At 38.5% G+C, this 23,238-nt stretch overlaps 1 protein-coding gene across 2 annotated transcripts; it reads right to left on the reverse strand.

Annotated features, from left to right (window-relative positions):
* Window positions 1-5,446: 5,446 nt before the first annotated feature.
* On the reverse strand, window positions 5,447-13,637 carry LOC129762506 (centrosome-associated protein Alms1a-like). 2 transcript variants are annotated; one of them, XM_055760812.1, is made up of 5 exons: window positions 13,019-13,637; window positions 11,664-12,950; window positions 5,893-7,617; window positions 5,682-5,830; window positions 5,447-5,619 (listed from the first exon to the last, which is right to left on the reverse strand). In XM_055760812.1, exons 1-5 carry the CDS (start codon window positions 13,518-13,520, stop codon window positions 5,551-5,553), a joined length of 3,732 nt encoding a protein of 1,243 aa, XP_055616787.1. In that variant the 5' UTR covers window positions 13,521-13,637; the 3' UTR covers window positions 5,447-5,550. The 2 variants fall into 2 exon arrangements, with proteins under 2 accessions (XP_055616787.1, XP_055616786.1); XM_055760811.1 differs by having other exon boundaries at window positions 5,449-5,619; window positions 5,893-7,632.
* Between the last annotated feature and the right edge of the window lie 9,601 nt (window positions 13,638-23,238).

Raw genomic sequence — 23,238 nt, forward strand, 5'->3', positions numbered from 1 at the left:
AATCGCCTTTAATGAATTTTACTCTTTAGTCCGTAAAAATACCATCGCTAACTGGCAACGCAAATGGAACGAAGATGAATTGGGCCGGTGGCTTCACTCGATTATCTCTAAGGTTAGCCTCAAACCATGGTTCAAAAGTCTGGACTTGAGTCGGAACTTTATTCGCACCTTCTCCCGACTCATGTCCAATCACTGTTCGTTAGACGCGCTACTCTTTCGTTTCAATCTGGCCGGCAGCAATATCTGCGTTTGTAGCCGAGGTTACCACGACATCGAACACGTTGTTTGGTCGTGTGAGGTATATCTTGTGGCCAGTTCGAATTTAGAGAACTCCCTTCGGGCTAGAGGAAGGCAGCCCAATGTGCCGGTGAGAGATGTGTTGGCTCGGTTAGACCTTGATTACATGTCCCAAATATATGTTTTCCTTAAATCTATCGATGTTCGTGTGTGATTATCCTTATATCCTTATACCCTCCATTTCTTCCTTTGTGAGTAATTGGTCCGCTTGCTATAAACAGGAGAATGAAATGTAAATTCACAACAGATGTACGAATAGATTTAAGAATTGAGTGTGGGTGATTATCAACATTGTAATAATTTCCTTATACCCCATCCTTTTCCTGAGAAAAATATGTCACCCTTTTAATCTCGAGTCCACCGCGAGTAATCGGTTTCCCACATTACTAACCATAGATTTAAGAAAATTGTTCATATATATAGTTTTAAAAATATATTTAAGATTTCGGCTCCTTTAAACTTATGTAACTGAGCCTGTAAAACTAAACGAATTAATAAAAAAAAAATTAATTCCTGCAAAAAAAACTAGTCCGTCCGTTCCATCCGATTATTTCTACTTTTAATAACAATACTTTTCTTATGTAGTGAACTATTATAAGAAAAGTAACATACACAAACAAAATATGTGGCGTCACAGATTTAAAAATGTTTCCACCTTATATTCCCCATTCGCTGAAATTGAACATTCGCGATAACCAAGACGCCTAGAAGTTTATCCTAAGGTGGACCAACTTGCTAAAAGCACTCTTCAGCCATATTGAAAGTCTACTGTGTTTTGTTTGTAAACAGAACACAATACGCTAGTGCAGAGACTCGCTCCTGATCAGTCTGTCTTTGGCTGATGTCACATTAGGCGGATTCCCCGAGTAAAACCGTAGCGGAGGATCTACAGTGTATTGTGAATGAGCCATGTCACACAGAGCGGGCGGTTTTGGAAGGGAATTCATATCGAGAAAAAAAACCGTCGCGATATCCGCGGCGGCGAATCCGCCTAATGTGACATCAGCCTTTCACGCTTCAAGTAAATAATTCCCCTTCTGTCTTCTTCCGTACTGTTTTTATATACCGCTCCCCTAACCAACTTAGTGACGAAACGGTCTCACCTTAGGATATACCAAGGCGCGTAGAAGTATATCCTAAGGTGGGCCAACTTGCTAAAACCAAGGCGCGTAGAAGTATATACTAGGGTGGGCCAACTTGCTAAAACCACCAGGGGTACGACTAAAACGTTAAGTCGCTCATATTGCCAGTGTACCCAATCTAAGTGGTGCGGACTCAATCCACTTCATTTTCAAGCAAATTCATGCATGTTTTCAAGCGATTTCTTGCAATAAATTCTCAGACCACCAGGGATGCCAGATTTACAAATATGTTTGTAAATTTACAGACATCTGTAAAACACTTTTCATTTTTGTTGTAGACTTTTTGGATACAAAAATATTTCACAGGTTTTTGAAAAATAAGAGGCTTTATTCATCACATCAAAGATATTCGACTCACCATATGACATTTTTCCATAGTTTTAATACAGAAAAGTTATTATATTTAGTTTATATCAATACACATGACGTTAGACCAGCGATACTCAACCTGCGGCCCGGCAGTCTTTCTGGTTGGCCAATCTGGTGTGTATAAAGTTTGAAACTCGTACTTTTGCCATGACATCATTGCAGACGAAAGAGAGAATACGGTTATTCACAATTAATGAAAAATTGCATTCTCTGCAGGAAAGGAAATATCTTGAATGAAAATTGTCTCTGATAATTATTTTCTGTTCTAGATAAGATTGTTTTGCTGAAATGCAAGGAGATTTATTGAAGAATAGTTAAGTTAGGGTCAGGACTATGTCTTCTAAGTATTTAAACAACATCGAATAAAAATTTTCATTCTATTTTCAACAACTTACATTCGCTTTCGGATCTGCTTATGACGAAATATGGGTTACTGTTCGATATTGTTACCACAGACATGGTTCATGGCCGTGTGGTGATCTAAAACTTGTATAGCCTTGCATGGCGGATGGAAAATATTCACTGCATTTTCTTATAAATTTCATCAACGACAAGACCGCAAGCCTTGGTGGATGTCCAATATATCAACGAAGAAATACTGATTTTTATAAAAATTAACAACGCGTATATATGTGTATGTATGTATGTGTAGATTGTTGAAACATTTAAACACACTTACAACACATAAGTTATTAAGTGGCCCGAAAAATCAATTTTTTCCACTTATTCCCAAAAATGACAAATGAAAATTAATAACTTTTGAATCACTGATTTAGAAGATCGACATATAAAATTGAACTAATGACCTAGCCTTTTAGTGAAAAATATTTAACTTGCGAAAAAAATGATTATGTTTTAGTAATTATTGATTGTAATCGTATTTTTATTTTTTTATGGCTTTGGACTAGAGGGCGCCATATTTTTTTATATTTTTTCTTGAAAGCTGAGAATTTTTTACATAACATATATCGATATCAGAGATGCTATTTTTTTCGTTTTTTAGATATGACTTTTCAAAGTTAACCGGTGGTTCGAAAAATCATTTTTCCCCCTTTGTCCAAAAATAACATTCTGCAAAAAATCATAACATTTCAACTACTGAACCGATTTAGATGATCGATATATTAAATGGAAGTCAATAAGCAAAATTTGAAAAAATTTCACACTTGCGGGAAGTTTGGATTCTAGAAGCGGGAATATTGATCGAAGACTTAAAACATGTTAAATTTACAAAGTTATAACTTAAAAATGAGAATTATAGCATCTCTGATATCGAGATATGCTAGGTAAATAATCCTCAGCTTTCCATGAAAAATATAAAAAATTATAGCGCTCCTATCTTTAACCGAGAAAACTATGAAAAACTAACTGAATCAATAATTACAAAAATGAAAAATTCAATTTTTTCGCAAAAGTAAAATTTTTCCATAGAAAAATAACTCGTAAGCTTCAATTTGATATGTCGATGATAGGAATCGGTCCAATAGTTCAAAAGTTATGACTTTTTGTAGTGGGAAAAATGAGGAAAAATTGTTTTCGAACCATCGATTAGTTCTGAAAAATCATATTTCAAAAACGAAAAAAAAGCATCTTTGATATCGAGATATTTTATGTAAAAATTCTCAGCTTTCAATTAAAAATATAGAAAAAAATGCGCCCCCTAGTCCAAAGCCATGAATACATTGAAAAACGACTACAATCAATAATTGCGAAAATAGGATCCATATTACCTGCAATTTCAATATTTCTCAATTAAAGCTCATTGGCTTGAATTTGATATGTCGATCATCTAAATCGGTTAAGTGGTTCGAAAGTTATAAATTTTTGAAAAAAGTCATTTTTGAAAAAGTGGAAAAAAATAATTTTTTGGATCACCCTAAAATGGAAATGGGCACCCTAATGAAAAAATAAAAAAATACGAGTTTAATGTTTTGCGATAAAGAACAAAATTACAACTTTTGACGAAGATCTGAGAATCACTATATTGGTTTGGCATGGAATGGCTGTATATATATACAAAATACAATCTTACGTGCATCGCGATGTACAAAGTATTAATGAATATGTGAAAATTAACGTTAAAAAACATTTCTATAGATCTGTACACTTTTACAGACTTTTCCACATTTTTAACAGACATTCACATGTTTTTACAGACTTTTTTCAAAAATCATCTGGCATCTCTTCCTTCCACTTTTTATCGAATATTTTCAAATCGCAGGAGTAAACATTTACGTGACTCTGACTTCGTTTGTTTTTATTTCGTTCGGAAAAAACGTTATGTCAAAGGGAGGGGAGATTAAAAATGCGTTGCTCAGTGAAAGGTTGAGATGCTCTTTCAGAGATGCAATGGTTAATTAAACAATTGACGGAAAAATGTAGCTCGTTCATTTTATAATTCTAATTATTTTTGCCCTTGACAACAATACCTCTTTTATAGTGTTGATTATCATAAGAAAAATAACACTCCTGATCGTTGGATCTCTTTTGACATTTCAATTGGATCTTTTTTGACAGCCGTTTTGATTCAGTCCGCACTACCTAGTACCCAATATTGCTGCGGTTCACTGACATTTTGGTTCAATCAATTACTGTTGTTTACAACTCGGTCCGGTTATATAGTCGAATAGTGGCTAACTTTAAACTCCATGTTAAATGTGAACACCTCCATGTGAAACTGAAATATGAAAATCGCTCATGCAGTTAGAATAAAGCAGCGCATTTTTCGATTTCAATCCTCGTAAATGATATGTTAATAAACGAATGACGCCATATTGATTTTGATTTTGGGTAGCCTATATTCAATTGATGTCTAACCCCTGAAAACCACTCTTCAGCCATCTTGGAAGTCTACTGTGTTTTGTTTGTAAACAAAACACAATACGCTAGTGCCGAAGCTCGTTCCTGATCAGTCGATGAGCAAATTTTCATTAAAATTTTAACATTTTAGAACTGGCTTCGTGCCATCTAATCTGATAGCCAAGGCGCCTAGAAGTATATCCCAAGACGGGTCTATGGTACTAGGTGAGGCCATTTCGTCACTAAGTTGGTTAGGGGAGCGGTATATGAAAACAGCACGGAAGAAAGTAGAAGGGGAATTATTTGCTTGTAGCGTGAAAGAGACAGACTGATCACGAGCGAGCTTCGGCAATAGCGTATTGTGTTTTGTTTACAAACAAAACACAGTAGACTTCCAAGATGGCTGAAGAGTGGTTTTAGCAAGTTGGCCCACCTTAGTATATACTTCTAGGCGCCTTGCTAGTACCATAGACCCGTCTTGGGATATACTTCTAGGCGCCTTGGCTATCAGATTAGATGGCACGAAGCCAGTTCTAAAATGTTAAAATTTTAATGAAAATTTGCTCATCACGTTATTTAATCGCTGTGATTCGACACTAAGTGTCGCATTAGAGACGATTGTGACCTGTAATTGGTTGCAAACAATCGTAAAAAATTATCGTGTTGTAGAAACAAAGGATGTTTACAAAGATGTCGAATTATAGGTATCATATTGGCATGGTTACACTGCTTCCCCTTTCTTCGACCGAACTTTAAAATGTAACTATTCGAATCTACCACATGTCCATCATACCCCCACTTTCTGTTTTACCTGCACTCCCTCTACACATGTTCTAGGAAGCCACGCAAAGCTGGGATTAGAACTATAATGAACTATATTTCGTCAATTAAAAACATGTACAAATCGATAAAATACGCTTGAAACGGATTAAGTTCCCACATTTCACTCTTGTATAAGCCGAACACTATTTGAAAGATCCACATGGCCGCGTAGAACTTTGCGTTGTAAATTCTGTAATATGAAGCTATGCGTAAGATAGGTGATTAGCGAAGAATTTGCTCGACTTGACTCACCCGATTAAATTTATCTCGTAAGATGAGATTTTTCCGTTTGAGATTATTGATCTTCTCTATTTCTTTTTTGCGCAGAACCTCCGGGAACTTTCTAACCTGTCGACGTGTGTTCTCTCGAATTGCTCTCGAAGAGAAGATACGCTTTTGAGCTGGAAAATGGAGTGTTTCATTAGATCAAATTAGGTGCGATTATAAAAGTCATAAGCCATACCAAGTGGAGGAGGGGGAAGACTCTGTTTCGCACTGCCCCGCCTTAGAGATTCATCCGAGGTCAGCAGCAACAGTTTCTTCCGTTGCTTGTTTCTCTCCGAACGTAAACGATGCAGTTCGTTTACACATTTCTGGCGCTCCTTCAGCCTCGAAAGCGTATTCGGTCGGCTTCGCCTGAACTGTTCCTCCAGCGGGAGTAAATCGAACTGGTCATCGGCCGCCTTCTTTCCCATGACCTGCCGTTGACCATCTCTGCTATCGGATGCACTGGTATCGGTAGAACCTGCACGGTACACTTGCTCCTTCTCGGATGAACTTTGAGATTCTCGGTTCTTTTTGTGTGTGTCTCCTTGGAACGTTATCACGTAAGCAATGGAGTTTGGTTTCGTTTGCTGCTGCTTATCCTGCCTTTGCTGCGTTCTGTTAACAATTTCGGTATGTTTTATAGGTTCAGGATTTCGACGACGGCAGTAACAGTTGCACGGACATTGGCATCCTACGGCTACGGGAGGGGCGGCTTGCACTGAACTGGATTGACATTTAGGTTTCGTTTCGAAAATTGGTCTGGTCCTTAGGATTGATTCGGTGGTTTGTGTGGCAGCAGGTTTGGCGTTCGACGGAATTTCAGAGCTAGACTTAGAAGATTTAATGTCGTAGTGGTGAGTGGTAGTATTGGTCAAGGTATTGGCCGCTGGGAGTGATATGGAATCGGATGATATGAACATGTCATGTTGATTTGGTTTTTCAATTCTTCGCACGCTATACTTCTCATCCAGTCGCGAATAGTGATTCTGCTTGCTTTGCCTCCCACTGTAGGGTCTCGTGTAGATGTGATTTTGGTCCTCAAACATTCGTTTCCTGTTGCGTTCATAATCTTCAATGAATTTCATTTTCCGGTTATTGATAAAAGTGGCTATGCTTTCATCGGAGGTGGGAGTTTCCAGCTTCGAACGATTCTGGATCATTTTTTTCATATGATAGTGCGAATTCCAGGCAGATTCTGTTGCATCGGAACAGTCTGTGTCAGTTCTCGATTTCCCACTTGCTGTGTCTCCGTGGACTGAAGCATACACACGAACGCTTTCTGCACTTTTCACTTTCCGATTGGCATTTTCGTAGTAGTTTTCCTTTTCCTCTGAGAAATGCTGCGACTTCTTACTTTTCTGATCCATGGGATACGTTGTACGAGTGTCTCGCTCGGTTTCGCTGATAGTTTTTTGTTCCTCCAACAGCAAAAGTTTCATCGACTTCAAATGTTCGATCTTTTTATCAATCTTCAACAGTTGGGAGTTCTTCTCCTTTCGGATGAGCTGAATGATTCGATCGTTGACGGTGGATGTGGTTGTGGTTGGAGCGCTGGCCGTTTCTCTCTCGGTTACCATTTTTCGGTGTTTCTTCGCTTGCTCCAAGCTTCGCTTCAATTCCTGCTGATTCGCGTAGTCGACCTCGGAGTGGGTCATCGGCTTCAGATAATCGTTCATAGCTTTCTGTATTCGCTTGTCACTCTCATGGATCGAAGAAGTTGCCGATCTTTCCTGGGAGGAAGACGATGTTCGTTTTGAATGTTGAGCGTCAGTGTGTAATGAACCGTTTCGAGATGATATGGTTTGTTGAGACGAGGTTGACGTTGATTGCTTTCGATGCGTTGTTGATTTCGCATCGCCATTCGAATTGCGCCCCTCGTTGCTTCTGATGCTTAGCACTTCCAGCCTTTGAGAGATGGCATCTGTCGGTGAGAAAACTAGAATAACAAAAATGTAATAGGATAAAAGTTGGTGGTAAATGCTCCGAAATGGATTTTGCAAAAGTATAGGTTTTCAGATAAACATTTGAAATTATGTCTGTTTTGGAAGAATTAACACTGATTCCTTTCAAGTTACATCATTTGGATTTTGTAGTTCAGGTCTGTTTCAATTATATCGGGAATAGTACACTCACATTTACTCTCAAAGCAGGTTGCGGTACTGAACTTTAAAGGTTCGAAAACGAGAATGTTATAATTGAAATGTAAGGTTTTGAACGTTAATACCTCTTTGCCGGCTGAACGGAGGTGTATAATAATCACTTCATTCGAAAGATAAAATATCCAAGAGTTATATGATTGTTATTTATTGATATAAAAACTTGTTTCAATAGCCTTAAAATTGCTTTGAAAACAGCCTTGTAACTAGCGAAAAACGAAGCTTGGATAATAATGTACGATGGATAGCGATGAGTCGAATAGCGGTATGTCAAAGAGACCGCATTCTTTCACTGGTTTACATTACATATGCATCTACAGTCTATCGCAAAATTAAGTATACACCTAATGCGGCTTTGTTTTTTTTTTTTTGAGTTTTTCGGGGTTAAAAAGTAAATAATTAATTAATTCGACTTATAATCATCGTAACATTGGTCCATTTTACTCTCATGTAGTGATAAGAGAAAAGAATTGTCATATTTCTACTTCATATTTCATATACAAACATAAAATCTCCATCTAAGACGTGGCAAAATTGAGTGTACAGTTTAAGTTTTTCTTAAAAAGAAAATTAAAATCAGTTCAGAAATGTTAACAGATAACAAAAATCAATCCCCTAATATCTGGTATGGTCCCGCTTTGGCGTCTAGCACTTTCTACAAGCTACGTGTCGAGATTTCTGAACACTGTCGACGGAAGTGCCTCCCAGATTTCCGTAATCGTCCTTTTTGAGTTCCGCTTTGTCCCCTGGATTTTTATTCTTCAGATGGTTCTTTATTTGCCACCATAGATACTCAATAGCGTTGAAGTCCGGTGATTGCGGAGGTGTTTCGAGTTGATTGGGACTTTATAGAGCCGGTATCTCCGCACGATGAGGTCAGTTTGCTTCGGGTCATTATTCTGTTGAAAGTAGTAATCACGAGGGAGACCCAATTTCAGAACGGGAGACTGCAGGTTACGTTTCAGGAAGATCAATTAAGCCATTTTGTTCATCGCCGAATCGATAAACTCCATGGTTCCAGAACCAGAAGCCACCAATGTACCATACATCATCTGACTACCGCAGCCGTGTTTTACTGTGGGAACCAAATGCTGAACCTGGAGCACCGATATTGGTTTTCTCCACACCATCTATCTTCCATCCGATTCAAAGAGATTGGTTTTCGGCTTATCCGTATAAAAGACCTTGTCCCAGAACTCCTTAGGTCTGTTCACACATGCATTAGCAAACTATAGTCGTTTTTTTCATATTCATCTTTGAGATGAAAATATTTTCACGGCCCATACGACCTCTCAGATTGTTCCTGTATGCTGCTCTCCGGACAGTATCTGCGCTGACAGGTCTTCCAACGATGCTGGCCACTTCGGTAGTCAATTTAGAAATGATTGTTATAGGGTTCTTTTGCAAAGTTCCCATAATTACTCGTTCATCATCTGAAGACAGGACACGTTTGTTTCTTCTACTCGGGAGTTTTTCCATGGTTCCATCGTATGTCAAAGAAAATTCCTCCGACTTGCACGCGTATCACGCGTATTCTAGAGCTTGCCACTCAGAATGCATTCAAGGCGTGTTATTTGGCATAGAAATCTCAACTAAGTACTAATAAAAATGACGCAAGTAATACTACGTTGAGACGGCGAAGTTCCTCTAGGAACGTTAGTGCCATTGAAGAAGAAGAAGAAGATGTTTGCATTTTACATTTTTGTCTAAATTCAATATTCAAAAATGAATTTCAAAAAATCTGTAAATTCTGTATTTTTGCTGAAAATCTGTAATTCTGTATATACAGATTCTGTATCTAAAATTTGGCGAAAAATCTGTAAAATACAGAATATTCTGTATATGTGGCAACCCTGGGCACAATGCAAATTGCACATTGCGATTGTATAGCCGAATTAGGTGAAGTGTGCTCCCATTTAGACTCTGTGCTTTTTGCCCTGAAATGCTGGTCTCGTGAAGAAGTAAACTATAATGAATATTCCTGTGCAGATATCCTTAATCGGCGATTAGTTTCGCCAAAAAAGCAGATGATTATGTTGAAATTGAGAACATATTCAGCTAGAAAGATCAACCGACCCTCAGATATGATTTCCGGGTACCTGAATGCTCAGCGGAGAAGTGAGATAAGGTTATGAGAAAATTGATCGGATACGAAGAAAATCCATCAATTGGCTAATACATGGAAAATACAAGGAAGCATTCGAACGTGAGCTCGAGCCTCTGTGTCTTGAATCTAGGTCCGAACATACTGATAATCCTTTCCTGTTATTTTTTCGATTCAAATCTAGTGGGAAAGTCGCTCAATGAACATCGCGAAATAGGTGTTAGTCAGTTAAGCAATATGCGTCACACAAAAGCTCTTGTTCGGTAAATAACTTGTCTAAATGTTTCACGAAGTTCATGTTAGTTTTTTGGAATATTTCGCACTAATAGAAAGACCGCACCTATATTTAAATCATCTACAAGAACGTCGATTGATAATTAATCCGCTTCTGATGCCTAGAAGCTACGAATGTAAACAAATGATGTTTGCCCAACAGATGTTCTGCATGTGTGTAGCAAGATGATGATGATGTTGGATTAAAGAGGCTTAAAACTTTTCAGTTCATTCGCCTCTAGAGTGTAGCAAGAGCCCTATTAGGTTGTATTTAAGGTGATGGAGGAAGCAAGACTTTGTAGTAGTATAGGTAAAACCAGGTGTGAAAATGGGGTAATAGTGTAACATGAGCAAATTTATAACATAAGCGAATAGGGGCTCTTTTGTTATCAACAAGTTCTTCCGCACGGTAACTCGATATTGATAATTCCTCAATATTTTCCTTCGTTGATCGTATTTTTTTCATATACTAACGTTGGAGAGCCTTAACCCTTCTTTTCGTTGGCCGAGGCATTTCGATTGAATGTAATACTTTTCCGTTTACTATTTTTGAAAGCATAGGCAGCCGTGGCAGTGTTCCGAGCTCTGCAATACAATTTTCTTAACCAATGTTCAAGTCGCTAAAACTTACATTATAGACCCATTAAACGTAAAAATAATAATTGTAGTGACATCAACACAATTTTATTTTATTGATTTTCATGACATGATATGCTATGACCCAGGAATAACATTTAATTGAGTGGTTTTTTATATCTGTTTCAATGATGTTGTCTGGCATCAGTGTCGAAAAAATAAAGATGTTTTCACCAATCCAAACAAAACCATTGCGGAAAGTTGAAAAATGAAAAGTTAACTTTCAGAGCACTAGCTCGAGTTTTGTGACGTCTTCCACTTTACATTGCGACGGCAGATGAAAATGTTATATTTGGTGAGTAATCGATTAGATTTTGGTAATTATTATTTGGTGGGGAATGTGTGCAAACGATCATTTTTTTCACACTGTTTCGCAAAATTATTGATTTTCGGCGAACCTAGTGAATCAGTTGAAACTGAGTGAATAAAAACACGTTTTGACAGTAGTTAGTGTGGCACTGGGGTTGAAACTGAATAAAAACGAATTCGCTATACATAATGGTTTGAGTATTTTCAGCGTTGGAAAATAATTGAAAATTTAAATAAAATTGCATGTTGAAAATTTCATCTTAACCGGCAAGAATCGCGTTGAAATGGTTGCGGTGTCCCTAGTTCTAGTTTAAAAAAAAACATTCCAGATTTTAACTCTGTATTCTCCCTTTTTCGGTTTAAAATTTTAAATTCAATTTCTACAATCGAAGTCCTGTTCGACAAAGGTAATGCTCTCACAACTAATTGCTGGAGGCATTTCACAGGAGATGAGCAAACACAAATTAGAATAACAAAATCAAAACTGACCTTCTTTTCCCAAACTGGAGGGTGTTTCATCGACATTTATGATGCCCTCTACTTGTTGTTCCGTTTCACATCGCTTACTGCTTTCTATCGTTATAGAGCCTTCATCCTTTCCAACTGCATTCATTTCACCTGCTCCGCTCACACCACTCTTTCCATTGCCTCGCCGTTTCCACCGTTCGCAATCCTTCAACAACTCCTCCTTCGTCCTTCCTTTCGGATCATTCTTTACCATTTTGCTGAAAATTTTATCGACCAAACTTTGCTTCACGCGGCCGGGCAAACTTCGCGATTCGCATATCGTGTTGCACAGTGTCATGCCGAGTCGTAACTCTTCCTCGAAGCAATACCCCACACGTTTGCCCCGAGTTCGAGACGCGGACAACTGTTGCCTTCCCGAGGATAATGAAGACACTGCCGATGAGGAAGTCGTTGTCAGTTCCGGCGAAGTTTTCACTGTAGACTCGCCAGAAGACTGATGTACACGTGGGTCACTTCCGTTGGCACTTGGTGGGGAGCTAAAGAATTCGAAACTTGCTGCTACTTCGCCGTAATTGGAGGTGGCCTCCATTGCCGAGGTTGTTTTATTTGTACATGGCGAAATGGAGCGTGAAGGTTGGATCGTTTCGGTCCCAATCAGTTTATCGGACGTTTCAACCTGCACCGCTTGGATCGACTTGGACAAAATCTTCACCAGACTGGTTTGGGTAGACTTTACTGGCCTTTGAACAATATTCTGCATCGCCATCGGTTTGGGAGTACTCTGAGCATCTGGCTTCATCAAACTCAACGATATGTCCGATGGATCCGGGTATTTTTCCTTGTATTTTTTAAATACTGATTGCCATTTTTGCTTCGCCCCGGTTTCTATCTGCGATGGCTTCGATGGCTCATCTCGTTTCTTTGGAGTTTTTTGTTGTACATTTTTGACCACCACAATTTCTTCGTGGAAATCCATCCCTTTTTTGGCAAAATACTTCTGCAGACAACGCTTTTCCGTTTCGTTCAAATCTGCAGCATTGCAGAAATAGAACTTCTCGTTCGAATCGTACCCGACGTCTCCCAAAGAGTCCCATTCCAGCTTCTGTCGGTTAGATGTAATGCTACTCACGGGGGAAATGTCCCTCGTGGTATTGATAGTTTCTTCCGGATTCAGCGCAGCTGGCGCTGTGGTTGGCTTCAGAATCGGTCTGATGGGTTCTTCCGTTTGCTGCTCGACTGAGCGCGCTTCTGGGATAGTTTGTGTGCCTGCTGTGCTTATTTCATGTATGACGGGACCACGGTCTGGGGCTATATGAGGGTAATTTGGAACATATTGATAGATGCTTGAAAATAAACCCTGAACTTATAGAACTCACCTGAGAAACCTTGCGTAGGCGAGCCAACATGAGCTTGCAGTATTGGCTGTGGTGATGGTAGCTTTATCTCGATCACTGACTCCAAATTGAAGTTAAAATTCCGTCCAGACTTTCTCTCACATTTGGTTTCCTTGACCACCATCCCCGATTGGATCGCCTGTTGTTGTTTATCGTCCTTTTGCTCTTTTTCGGAACTCTTATCCTTGGCACTGTGACCCGATTTGGCACTACCACCGGAAGCGTTTAGTCGTTCTTGCGATTTGCTACGCTCCTGTTCATCGTTTCTAAGGGTAGACAAATTTTCCATTGATTTGCCTAATTTCTCGGTCAGCTTTGTCCGGCGATCCAACTCGTCGAACGCTGGCAAACTGCCATCACTTGATGAGCGTGTTGTGCTCGCGCGCAATCGAAGAAATTTCTCTAGGTCTCGATTCTGGCCGTAGCGCATGTAGTAATCCATTATTTGATCCGTGATGCGAGCATTTTTAGTAATGTTTGTCATTGCATCAAGCTGTGACGATACTAATAACAAAATCAAACGTTTTCACATCGGTGCGAAATGCTGGGAAAAATTCCGTTAGAAAATGAAACAAGGATACAAGGAAATAAGGATACCCATGGAAACAGTAAATAAACAATTCAAGGCACATACAAACGATGGGTGGGCGTCGATGTTTTTTTAGAATGAGGTGAATATGAATTGGGATGTACAGTGGTTTGCCTCTAATTAGACCAGGGTTGCCACATTTTTTCTGTAAAACTTTCTAAAGAAATTGTATATTTGTATTTTTAAGCGGAAAAATTTGTATCAAAATTTGTATTTTAGCAAAAAAATCTGTATCAAAAAAAATAATTGAAAAGAAAGATTTATTGAATTTATTTTTCTTATATATGGGTTGTTAAAGTCGTATCAATACAAACTTCTCTAAACGGCTTTGGGTTTTCTCTGGATATATTTCAAAATTCGTATGGGGGTCTTCGTAGCCACTTGGTTACGCGTTCGCTTACTGAGCGATCGATCGTAAGTTGAAAACTCAGAACCCTCAATTGACCATCTTTGTGTTGTTATAGAATAACTACGTCCACGCGATGGAGATCGATCCATGGTGGAACGAAGATTGATTCATCCATACAACTACTCTGCTCTGCAAGGAACATCGGGCTGTTATTCTATTAATAACCCAACAATCATCAATATCAACTGTCTTCGCTGTCCGGTCTGCTGAACAACGGATGAACAGAAAGAATAGCCTTACGCCTAAATGGCTACTAATGGAACAGAAAACCTAATGCCTAAATGGCTACTACTACTGTGCAATTTACAATTTATAGAACCATAAACATATGTACATGTACATGTCAAATGCTTTCATTTTTTGATTTATCTACTTATTCTTTATGAATGTTGTCTTTTTTTTAACAGGGAATAGCAATCTTATATTTCTATTCAAACATCAAAAGCATTATGTTTGGTTCCTCAACTTAAGCCCACAAAAATTTGTAGTTCAGGAAAAAGCATTTCCGAGAGCATTCATCTTGTGCCGTTATAGAATCATTTAATTAACTAAATTAATTGAGAAAAGCATTGTTAGTAATTTAACAACTGGTATCTGCCCCGAACCCAGCTGACAAAGATACCATTGAAGCCAACCGTGCCATACGTCTGGAATTCAGTTGAAGCCAACACTTGGTTTTAGCGCCAGTTATAGAAAATACATCTACATCAATATCTCAGTACCCTCAGTAACTGGCGCTAGTTCTGATGCTGTCAGCATTTGTACGGACGGAAATCGTAGAAGAATCAGATTAATATTGTCGGCAAACTAATTGAAGCGATCCAAATGTTAACATTGAGTTTGTAGAATTTGTTATGTGGTCTTTGGTGAGATTAAACTCTATGTAACTATGCCCCCACTAAACAACAAATTTTTAAATAAGTTTTTCTAAGATCGAAACAAATCGAAAGGAAAAGGTCGATTTTCGCGATTTTTTTGAGTACAAAAGATCGATCCAGAAATTCGGAAAAACATAAACGTATAATTTGAATCAATGTTGTATTGTGAAAATTCGTATTACATGCTGTGGAATGTCTTTCAAAAACAAATTATATTAGATCATCATTGAGGACATATTACATCATATTATAAATTTTACACATCAAGATTTTTGATGTTTATTTCGAGACGGATCTATGGTACAAGGTGCGGTTGTTTAGTCAATAAGTTGGATTTACGGATTTACGGTTGAAGACGACACTCGTAGAAAAGTGTCAAGCTTAACTCGTACAAGTTTTGTTTCATTATTGCAGGAAAATTAGCTCTAACATTTTTTATCCTATTCGCTTACTTTTATTTAGGCCCAATAACATTTTCAGATTTTTAGCTGTAACTAGGGTTGCCAACCATAATTTTCAAAAATCAGGAAGAATGGAAAAAAGTCAGGAAGAAATCAGGATGGTTCATATAGGGTTGTCTGGAAAATTCGTGACGATTTTTGGGAAAACGAAAGCATATTTTTAATAGGTAGACAAACATTTGTTCAATTTTAATTAGGTTGGAGAATAAGTTCGTAGCGTAGCTTTCATTTAAACAAAGAACAATAGTTATATCTATAATCAATGGTACATTCGCATCTCATTTTTTTAAATTTCTTCTGCCAATTCACGACTGGTTTGGCGGCCGTTCTACATCAAAATAGATTTGAGACGTTCTTCATCGAATTCAGAAGGGGCGTGTCATCGACGTCAAAGTCTCTATTTTTGAACATTACAACCATTAGAGTAATGCGGGGCAAAGGTGCACATTGGCCATTTTGAAGCAAACGAGCAAAAAATTTCGACAACAGTGTAGTCGTTTGATACATTATTACACCAGCAGCTCACACATATAAAAAAGATACATTTCATGAAAGTGGCAAAAAGTTATGAGGTAAAAAGATTTTTGCGATGTTTTGATCTATTTTTTTCAGTTTTGGAGATGACGATTTACTTATCTAAAATAATTGGAAAGTTCGAATGTACACCTCCAAGAAAACCTTCATTCGATAGTAGATGATAGTGCGTATTCGTTTTCGTGAAAAAGTTCAAGGCCTTTTTCAAAAATTCGATTAGTTCAAAAATTGCTTGTGGGGCAAAGGTGCGCATTGGCTGTGGGGTAAAAGCTCGCACTAGCGTTTTGCTCTGAAAAAAATCTATAAAATGTTTTCAGCAAAATTTTTAACGGGACCCACAAGAAGAAAACTGATTTAAAGAAATGGGAGGGAGACTCGAAGTGTCGGATTGCGGCAGACCTCGGTATTTCTGAATCAATTCTGAGGAAGAGGCTCATATCAGAAATTGATTTATGATTTGAATCTTCTTTTATTGAAATTTCTACTTCTGCTGGAATGTGTCAGCGAGCACCTAGGGTGGTTCAGACCAGTACTTACGAGTGAGCAGTCCGAAGATCTGCAGGCCTCTGGACAAAGTTTTCTATGGTATGACTTCGATTTTTCGGAAGCCAATAACCTCCAGCACGAATTCAACAAAGTTACAAAACTTGCAGGAAGAGATTGTGCTTCTAGCTTCATGTCCGCCTGTCTCTTCGAACCCCACAACAGCGCTCCAAGGCAAAGCGTCAGAATTTTCAGAACCGAAATCCAAGATGAGGAGTAAAAATAAACAATTGCTTAAAAATAATTCAAAATGAATTTCAAATGAAAAATGTTTTTATTTTCACCATGCATTCTATTCAATAACGGTTATGTTTCGTTTATGTTTATGTTTTCACAATGAACTTCAAATCAATATTGTTTATTTTTCAACAATAAGTTTCAAATAAATCAAGTGAAGGTAACTGTCCCAGGTAACCATAAGAATTAACATTAAGCTCTACTGTAGCACTAATTCAGCATATCTAATGCCAAATGGCACTATATCTGCTTTTTTGATGCTTATAGGCCTTATATCAACATTATTAATGCACATAAACATTAATGAAAATAAGCATTAATGAAAGTCCTATATGCGCATTTAATGCTAACATATAATGCTTAGAAGCATTAGGATGAAAAAAAAAAATTATAAAATCCAATAATATGCTTCCAAGCCGGCCAGCAAAACTCGCTCATACATGATCTTTTTGAGCAGGTACCTGAGCGGTTGTTTTAATATGACTATTTTCAACTCATTCTTCTATATCATCTATATCATCTATAACAGTGGTCCAGATAGCAAAGGCACAACAGAGAAACACACATGTTGCAGAAGTACCCCGGTTCGAATCTCATAAGGTAATTTTAATATAATAATTATTTCTCATTCCATTTATTTCAATGGCTTTTTCTTAGAAAAAACGAAAGAAACGAAAGGTTGAGGTTTTTATGAAATCATATTTTAGCATGAATGATGCTTATTTAAGCCTGCCATAACAAGTGATGTTTTCAGATAGCCATAAGTAAGCTTTAGTAATGCTTATTTAAAGCTGTAACTTAAGCATTAAAAGAGCCTTTTATTTCGCCCTTTTTAGCATTATATCCACCCTATATTGGTTTATAGCGCTTGATAAGCATTTATTCAGTATTCTATATGTGGATACAGTGCTGATTTAAGACCATTTCTAAGTGCTTACTGGTTACCTGGGGTGTATTTATAAACTTGATCTATATAAATAAAAATGATTTGGTTTCCGTTCCTCACGATTTAACTCAAGAACGGAGCCACAGATTTAAACAGTCAGTATCAGGATTGATGCGTCTTAGTCTGCATCAGGTTTATATGCTAAAAAAGAAATTATATACCGCTAGTAGAGATTACGTACATAAAAATAATTTCTGTGGGAACTTGAGTGTTCGAAATGATGTATATCAATATATCAATTGTGAGTGGGACGAAGTTCGCTGGGTCAGCTAGTTTGTTAATAAAAACGAATTCTGTTTCAAATGTTGGACATTTTCGGATATCTTATATTGTCAGTCTCCTTCCTCCCAAAATTGTCCACGTGGTATGTTCGACTATAACACCCACTCTTCTCCACCCATAAAAAACACAGAACACCCCCCTCCTGCCTACTGGACGGTTTCTACACTCTCTAGTAATGATGCTTCTCCCGCTTCTGATGATAAAGCATTCATTTTTGGTATAAATTATCTCAGAAGTTCAATTCAATAAGTGCGCACCTTTGCCCCCACTATGGGGTGAAGGTGCGCATTTGTCTTTTTGTATTAAAATAGGTATTTGTCCAACTACAAACACAACTCGAGAAATGCTTGTACTACGCTTCGGAGGTAATATATATAGTTACAATTTGGTAAGCAAACGGAATTTTATTTGCTTTTATTTCAAGAGTTATTAGACGACAACAGTTAGGTGCGCACCTTTGCCCCGCATTACTCTAATTGGGGTTTTGTCAGGGCTTTATGTCTCGGCTTTTGTTTTGATTTTGGTTGCATTTTTTATGCCTACATGTCTCCCATTTTTAAATTTCTCAATCAAAATCATTCGCGACTAGCTGATAAAAATAGTCCATTTTTTACTATTGTTAAATAAAAGTCGATATTTTAATTTTTTTTCATTGAAATAATTTATTTGGTGATGGCGGCACTATGAATAACATTAAACAAATCATTCATTTGACATTTGACGCGACGTTGCTGCTGCGAACATAGACTTCTTGTGTGAATTGATGGATACGTTGACGGAACGATGTTCTTTTCCGTAACGTTCTATGTGAATCGCACAATATTAGGTATGTGCGGAAACATTGAAAACACCAAAAAACAGTATATTGAATTGCACGAAACTGTATTCAAGTTTTTTTTTATCCCATTTATTTATTTAAGGCTCATTAGCATTTTAGATGTAACAGAGCCGAATTTTAATTGTGTACATGTCACATGGTTATCATATCTATAATTAGCACATTACACAGTTGTCATTCGCCAGTATTCCTTCTATACCATTACATATGGTACATTCACACAGTAGCCATTTAGGCGTAAGGTATTCTTTCTGTTCTTCCATTATCCAGACCACCGGACAGCGGAGACAGTTGATTGATCATTGTTGAGTTATTTATAGAACAGCAGCCCGATGTGTCTTGCAGAGCAGCGCAGTTGTATGGATGAATCGATCTTATTTCGACCGTGGATCGATCTCCATCGCTGATGATTGTTGCGTGGACGTAGCTATTCTGTAATAACACAAAGATGGTCAATGAGGGCCCTGAGTTTTGAACTCACGATCGATCGCTTGCTAAGCGAACGCGCAACCAATGTGGCTACGGAGACCCCCTAGAATATTCAAGTTTTGTAAAGCATCAGTTTCTAAAGATATAATTGAAGGTCTTCTTAACATGTCGTATTGCCCCCACCTCCCCTACCAAATTCTGCAGGACGGATTTCTCGAAATTTTCCCATGTCTCCGAAATTGCTGACTTGAGTTCATCAACCGTGGTGTACTGCTTTCCTTCAGCGTAGATTCTGCATACTAGGATCTCCCAGGATTCTCTAGACAGGATTCTAGTCTAGAGGACGAGCCCGCCAGTCTAGTTTGTGAATGTGAATTTTTTCGACGATATTTACCCGAAAACGGTAGAAGAGGGTATTCCAGAACATATATGTAATCCTTGCGTTTTGAAGGATATGAAAGCTATCTTGAGTTTTCTAATTGCACAGAATCCCAAACCATGCCAAAACCATGCTCGAGCCTTCACCAAAGTTCCTGGTTGAGAAATACTGTTCATCCTTCCGTAAATCACGGTCCAAGGCGGTCTGAAATCCGGATTTTAGCGTTACGTGATTTGTGCACCACGCTTAAGTTTTATCATCGATCAAGACGCATCCATCGCGTTTCTTCAGCACCTAGAAATACAGCTTACGAGTCAGAACTCTGGCCACTGTTTGTTGTTCGAGGCTTCGGTTGAGTTATCTGCTTGCTCGGTGATACTTCGTAGACTTCCCGTAGACGGATTCGCCGCACGTTAAATTTACGTTGAATCAAAATCCGAGATTCTAGGATCAGCCTTCACTTTCCGAATGACCTTCAACCGCAGTTGACGATCGAGGGTTCCATTCCGACGAGTGGTTTGTCTTTTGCGGCTGTGTGGCATATAGAGTAAAAGTGTAAATAAATAGAACTTAATTCAGAACTTGTCCCCCATTGCTATCGTGTGAGCAAACAGCGGCAGAACAGACAATGTCTTAACACACACATCGAGCCGTCGTTTTGCGTCTTCCAAGTTGGCGTTGATGGAATTTGAAGGTGACTGTGCACAATAATTTTTCTTGTCTCTTTCTGCATCGGATGCGGAAAAGTTAATTTTCATCCATAATTTTTATTTTTAAAGTTTGTTCATCCCATTTGAAAATTCATTATAATAAGTCACTATAGCTTCCCAAACTCAGAAAATGAAGTTCGATGCCCGTATTTTTTTTTTTCATTGGGGCGATCAATTCTATTTTAGGGTTGCCCAAATAATCATTTTTTCCAATTTTTCAAAAATGCCTTTTTTTTAAATTCATAAAAAAAAGTCAACGCCTAAGACTAAGTGAAGCTCTTGGTAATAACATTTTCCCTCCCTTGAGACAGACATTCAACCGGAGTTCCACTGAGGCAACTTTGGACGGCAAGCCGCATCGATCGGTTGCATGTAGAATAGAAGATGACACTCGTAAATTATGTAGGGGAGGTGGTGGTAAGACGGACATGTTAAGAAGAACTTCAATTGTATTCTTGGGAACTCATGTTTCCCAAAACTTTAATGCAGTTTCTTTCAATATACTGTTTTCATTATACTTCAATATTTTGAAATACTGTTCATTTAATATACTGTTTTCTACCTAATTGGCCAAATATTTTACAAAAAAGTGTCTTTCGATGTTTTTTTACTAAAATCAAAACAGACCGAAAAGTACAACATTTTTTTCGATGCGGATATAATGGACATGTATTGGGGGTAATATGGACAGTTTTGTAATATTAGGCTGTCAAAAAAGTCCTGCGGTATTTTTTTTTGAATTTTCATTTGTTCATAAAATTAGTTACAATCATCTGTTTTAAGTCAAATATGCGCCGTTTTGTTCGATGACTTGTTCCCAACGAGATGCCAACTTCATAATACCCCTGTTATAGAAGCTCGCTTCCTTATTGGCAAAAATCTCGGATAGCCAATTTTCACAGGCCTCTTTTGTGGCTAACTTCTGACTACCTAGCTCGTTCGCCATGGACAAAAACAGATGGTAGTCAGTTGGTGCAAGGTCCGGACTATACGGCGGATGCAAAAGAACCTCCCATCCGAGCTCCCGGAGCTTCTGGCGCGTCACCAAAGAAGTGTGTGGCCTGGCGTTGTACTGATGGAAGACAATGCGGCCTCTGTTTATCAAAGATGGCCTCTTCTTCATGAGTGCTACCTTCAAGCGGTCCAGTTGTTGGCAGTACAGGTCCGAATTGAGCGTTTGGCCATAGAGAAGCAGCTCATAATAGATTATTCCTTGACAATCCCACCAAACACACAGCAGAACCTTCCTGGCCGTTAATGAGGGCTTGGTCTGAGCTGCTTCAGCGGGCTTCGACCACGACCGTTTGCGCTTCACGTTGTCGTAAGTGACCCACTTTTCATCGCCAGTCACCATCCGCTTCAGAAACGGGTCGATTTTGTTGCGATTCAGCAGCGATTCACATGCGTCGATACGGTCAAAGATGTTTTTTTTTGCATCAACGTGTGTGGCACCCATACATCGAGCTTCTTTGTGAATCCAAGCTTCTTCAAATGGTTAATAACGGTTTGATGACTTATCCCCAGCTCTTGGCCGATGCTACGGCTGCTACTATGCCGGTCTTTCTCGGCTAATTCAGCGATTTTGTCGCAATTTTCGACGACAGGCCTTCCGGAGCGTGGCGCATCTTCGACGACCTCTACACCAGAACGAAAACGTTGAAACCATCGTTGTGCGGTGGAAATGGAAACTGTATCGGGTCCATAAACTGCACAAATTTTATTGGCAGCTTGAGATGCATTTTTGCCTTTGTCATAGTAGTACTGTAAAATATGTCGGATTTTCTCTTTATTTTGCTCCATATTTGCGACACTATAACTCACGAACGACTTAACCAAACAAAACACTGTCAAGGACTATATATTATAGCGCGCAAAAATACCTTTCCAACAAGCTATGACTCGATACAATGAATACAACTAGAACTACGCGCTTACAACGACACCTCGCGGAAATACCGCAGGACTTTTTTGACAGCCTAATATATGAACCGTAGAGGTTTATCGATCGCGAGAGGAATAATTTTATTCAACCAAGGTCTGAACTCATCACGAATGTCGGTTAAATGATGAAAAAATTGAAATTATCCACCAACTATTTTGCTTTTGGTTCCAGTCAGCTTCTAAACATTCCACATTTGGCTATTTGATTTCCAGTTATAGACGCAGGGCATTTCTTAGGAATAGATTAAGCAGACTATTCGCAGTTCATCTCACTCCCACTGGAAACTGTCCGTTTTACCTCACCAGTACAATTATTTCATATACCCAATATCGCTTCTCTGTTAACTCACAAACCGAAATATAACCATCAGCGAATTGAATTTTGATATTGAACCACTCAAAATGCTTAATATCGAAGCAGCAAAAATTTCAGCCACACGCGGAATCGTGCATGATTTTCGGTTTTTGTTTCCCTTTTCCACTTTTGATCAGTATTCATTACCATAGGGTGGCTTAAATATAATAGAATAACATGTAGAAGGTGTTCTCATTAACAGAAATCGGAAATTCAAAATGTAACTATAAAAATTAGTGTGCACCCGTGGCCGAGTGATTAGCGTCTCACATTATCATGCCGGGTGTTCGGGGTCGATTCACATTCTGGCCGGGGGGATTTTTCATCAATGAAATTTCCTTCGACTTGCACTTGAATACATTCAAGGCTTGTTATTTGGCTTGAGAAATCTCAACTTAGTATTAGCAAATGACGCTAGTTAGTAAATAATACGTTGAGACGGCGAAAGTTCCACAGGGAACGTTAACGCCATTCAAGAAGAAATATAAAAATCAACCACCTGTCCATATTACCCCCACTGTCCGTATTACCCGCGGTTGCCCTACACGACACCCACTTGAAAATTGTTCCTCAATCTGTGTTCCGCTACGTAACGCGCGCTACTCGCGTGTGTCGTGCTAGACGTTTCATGTCAGCTCACACTTGTTAACTTGTGTCTAGACAAAATGCGA

Source organism: Toxorhynchites rutilus, chromosome 1 (assembly GCF_029784135.1).
Source record: "Toxorhynchites rutilus septentrionalis strain SRP chromosome 1, ASM2978413v1, whole genome shotgun sequence".
NCBI classification, from domain to species: domain Eukaryota; kingdom Metazoa; phylum Arthropoda; class Insecta; order Diptera; family Culicidae; genus Toxorhynchites; species Toxorhynchites rutilus.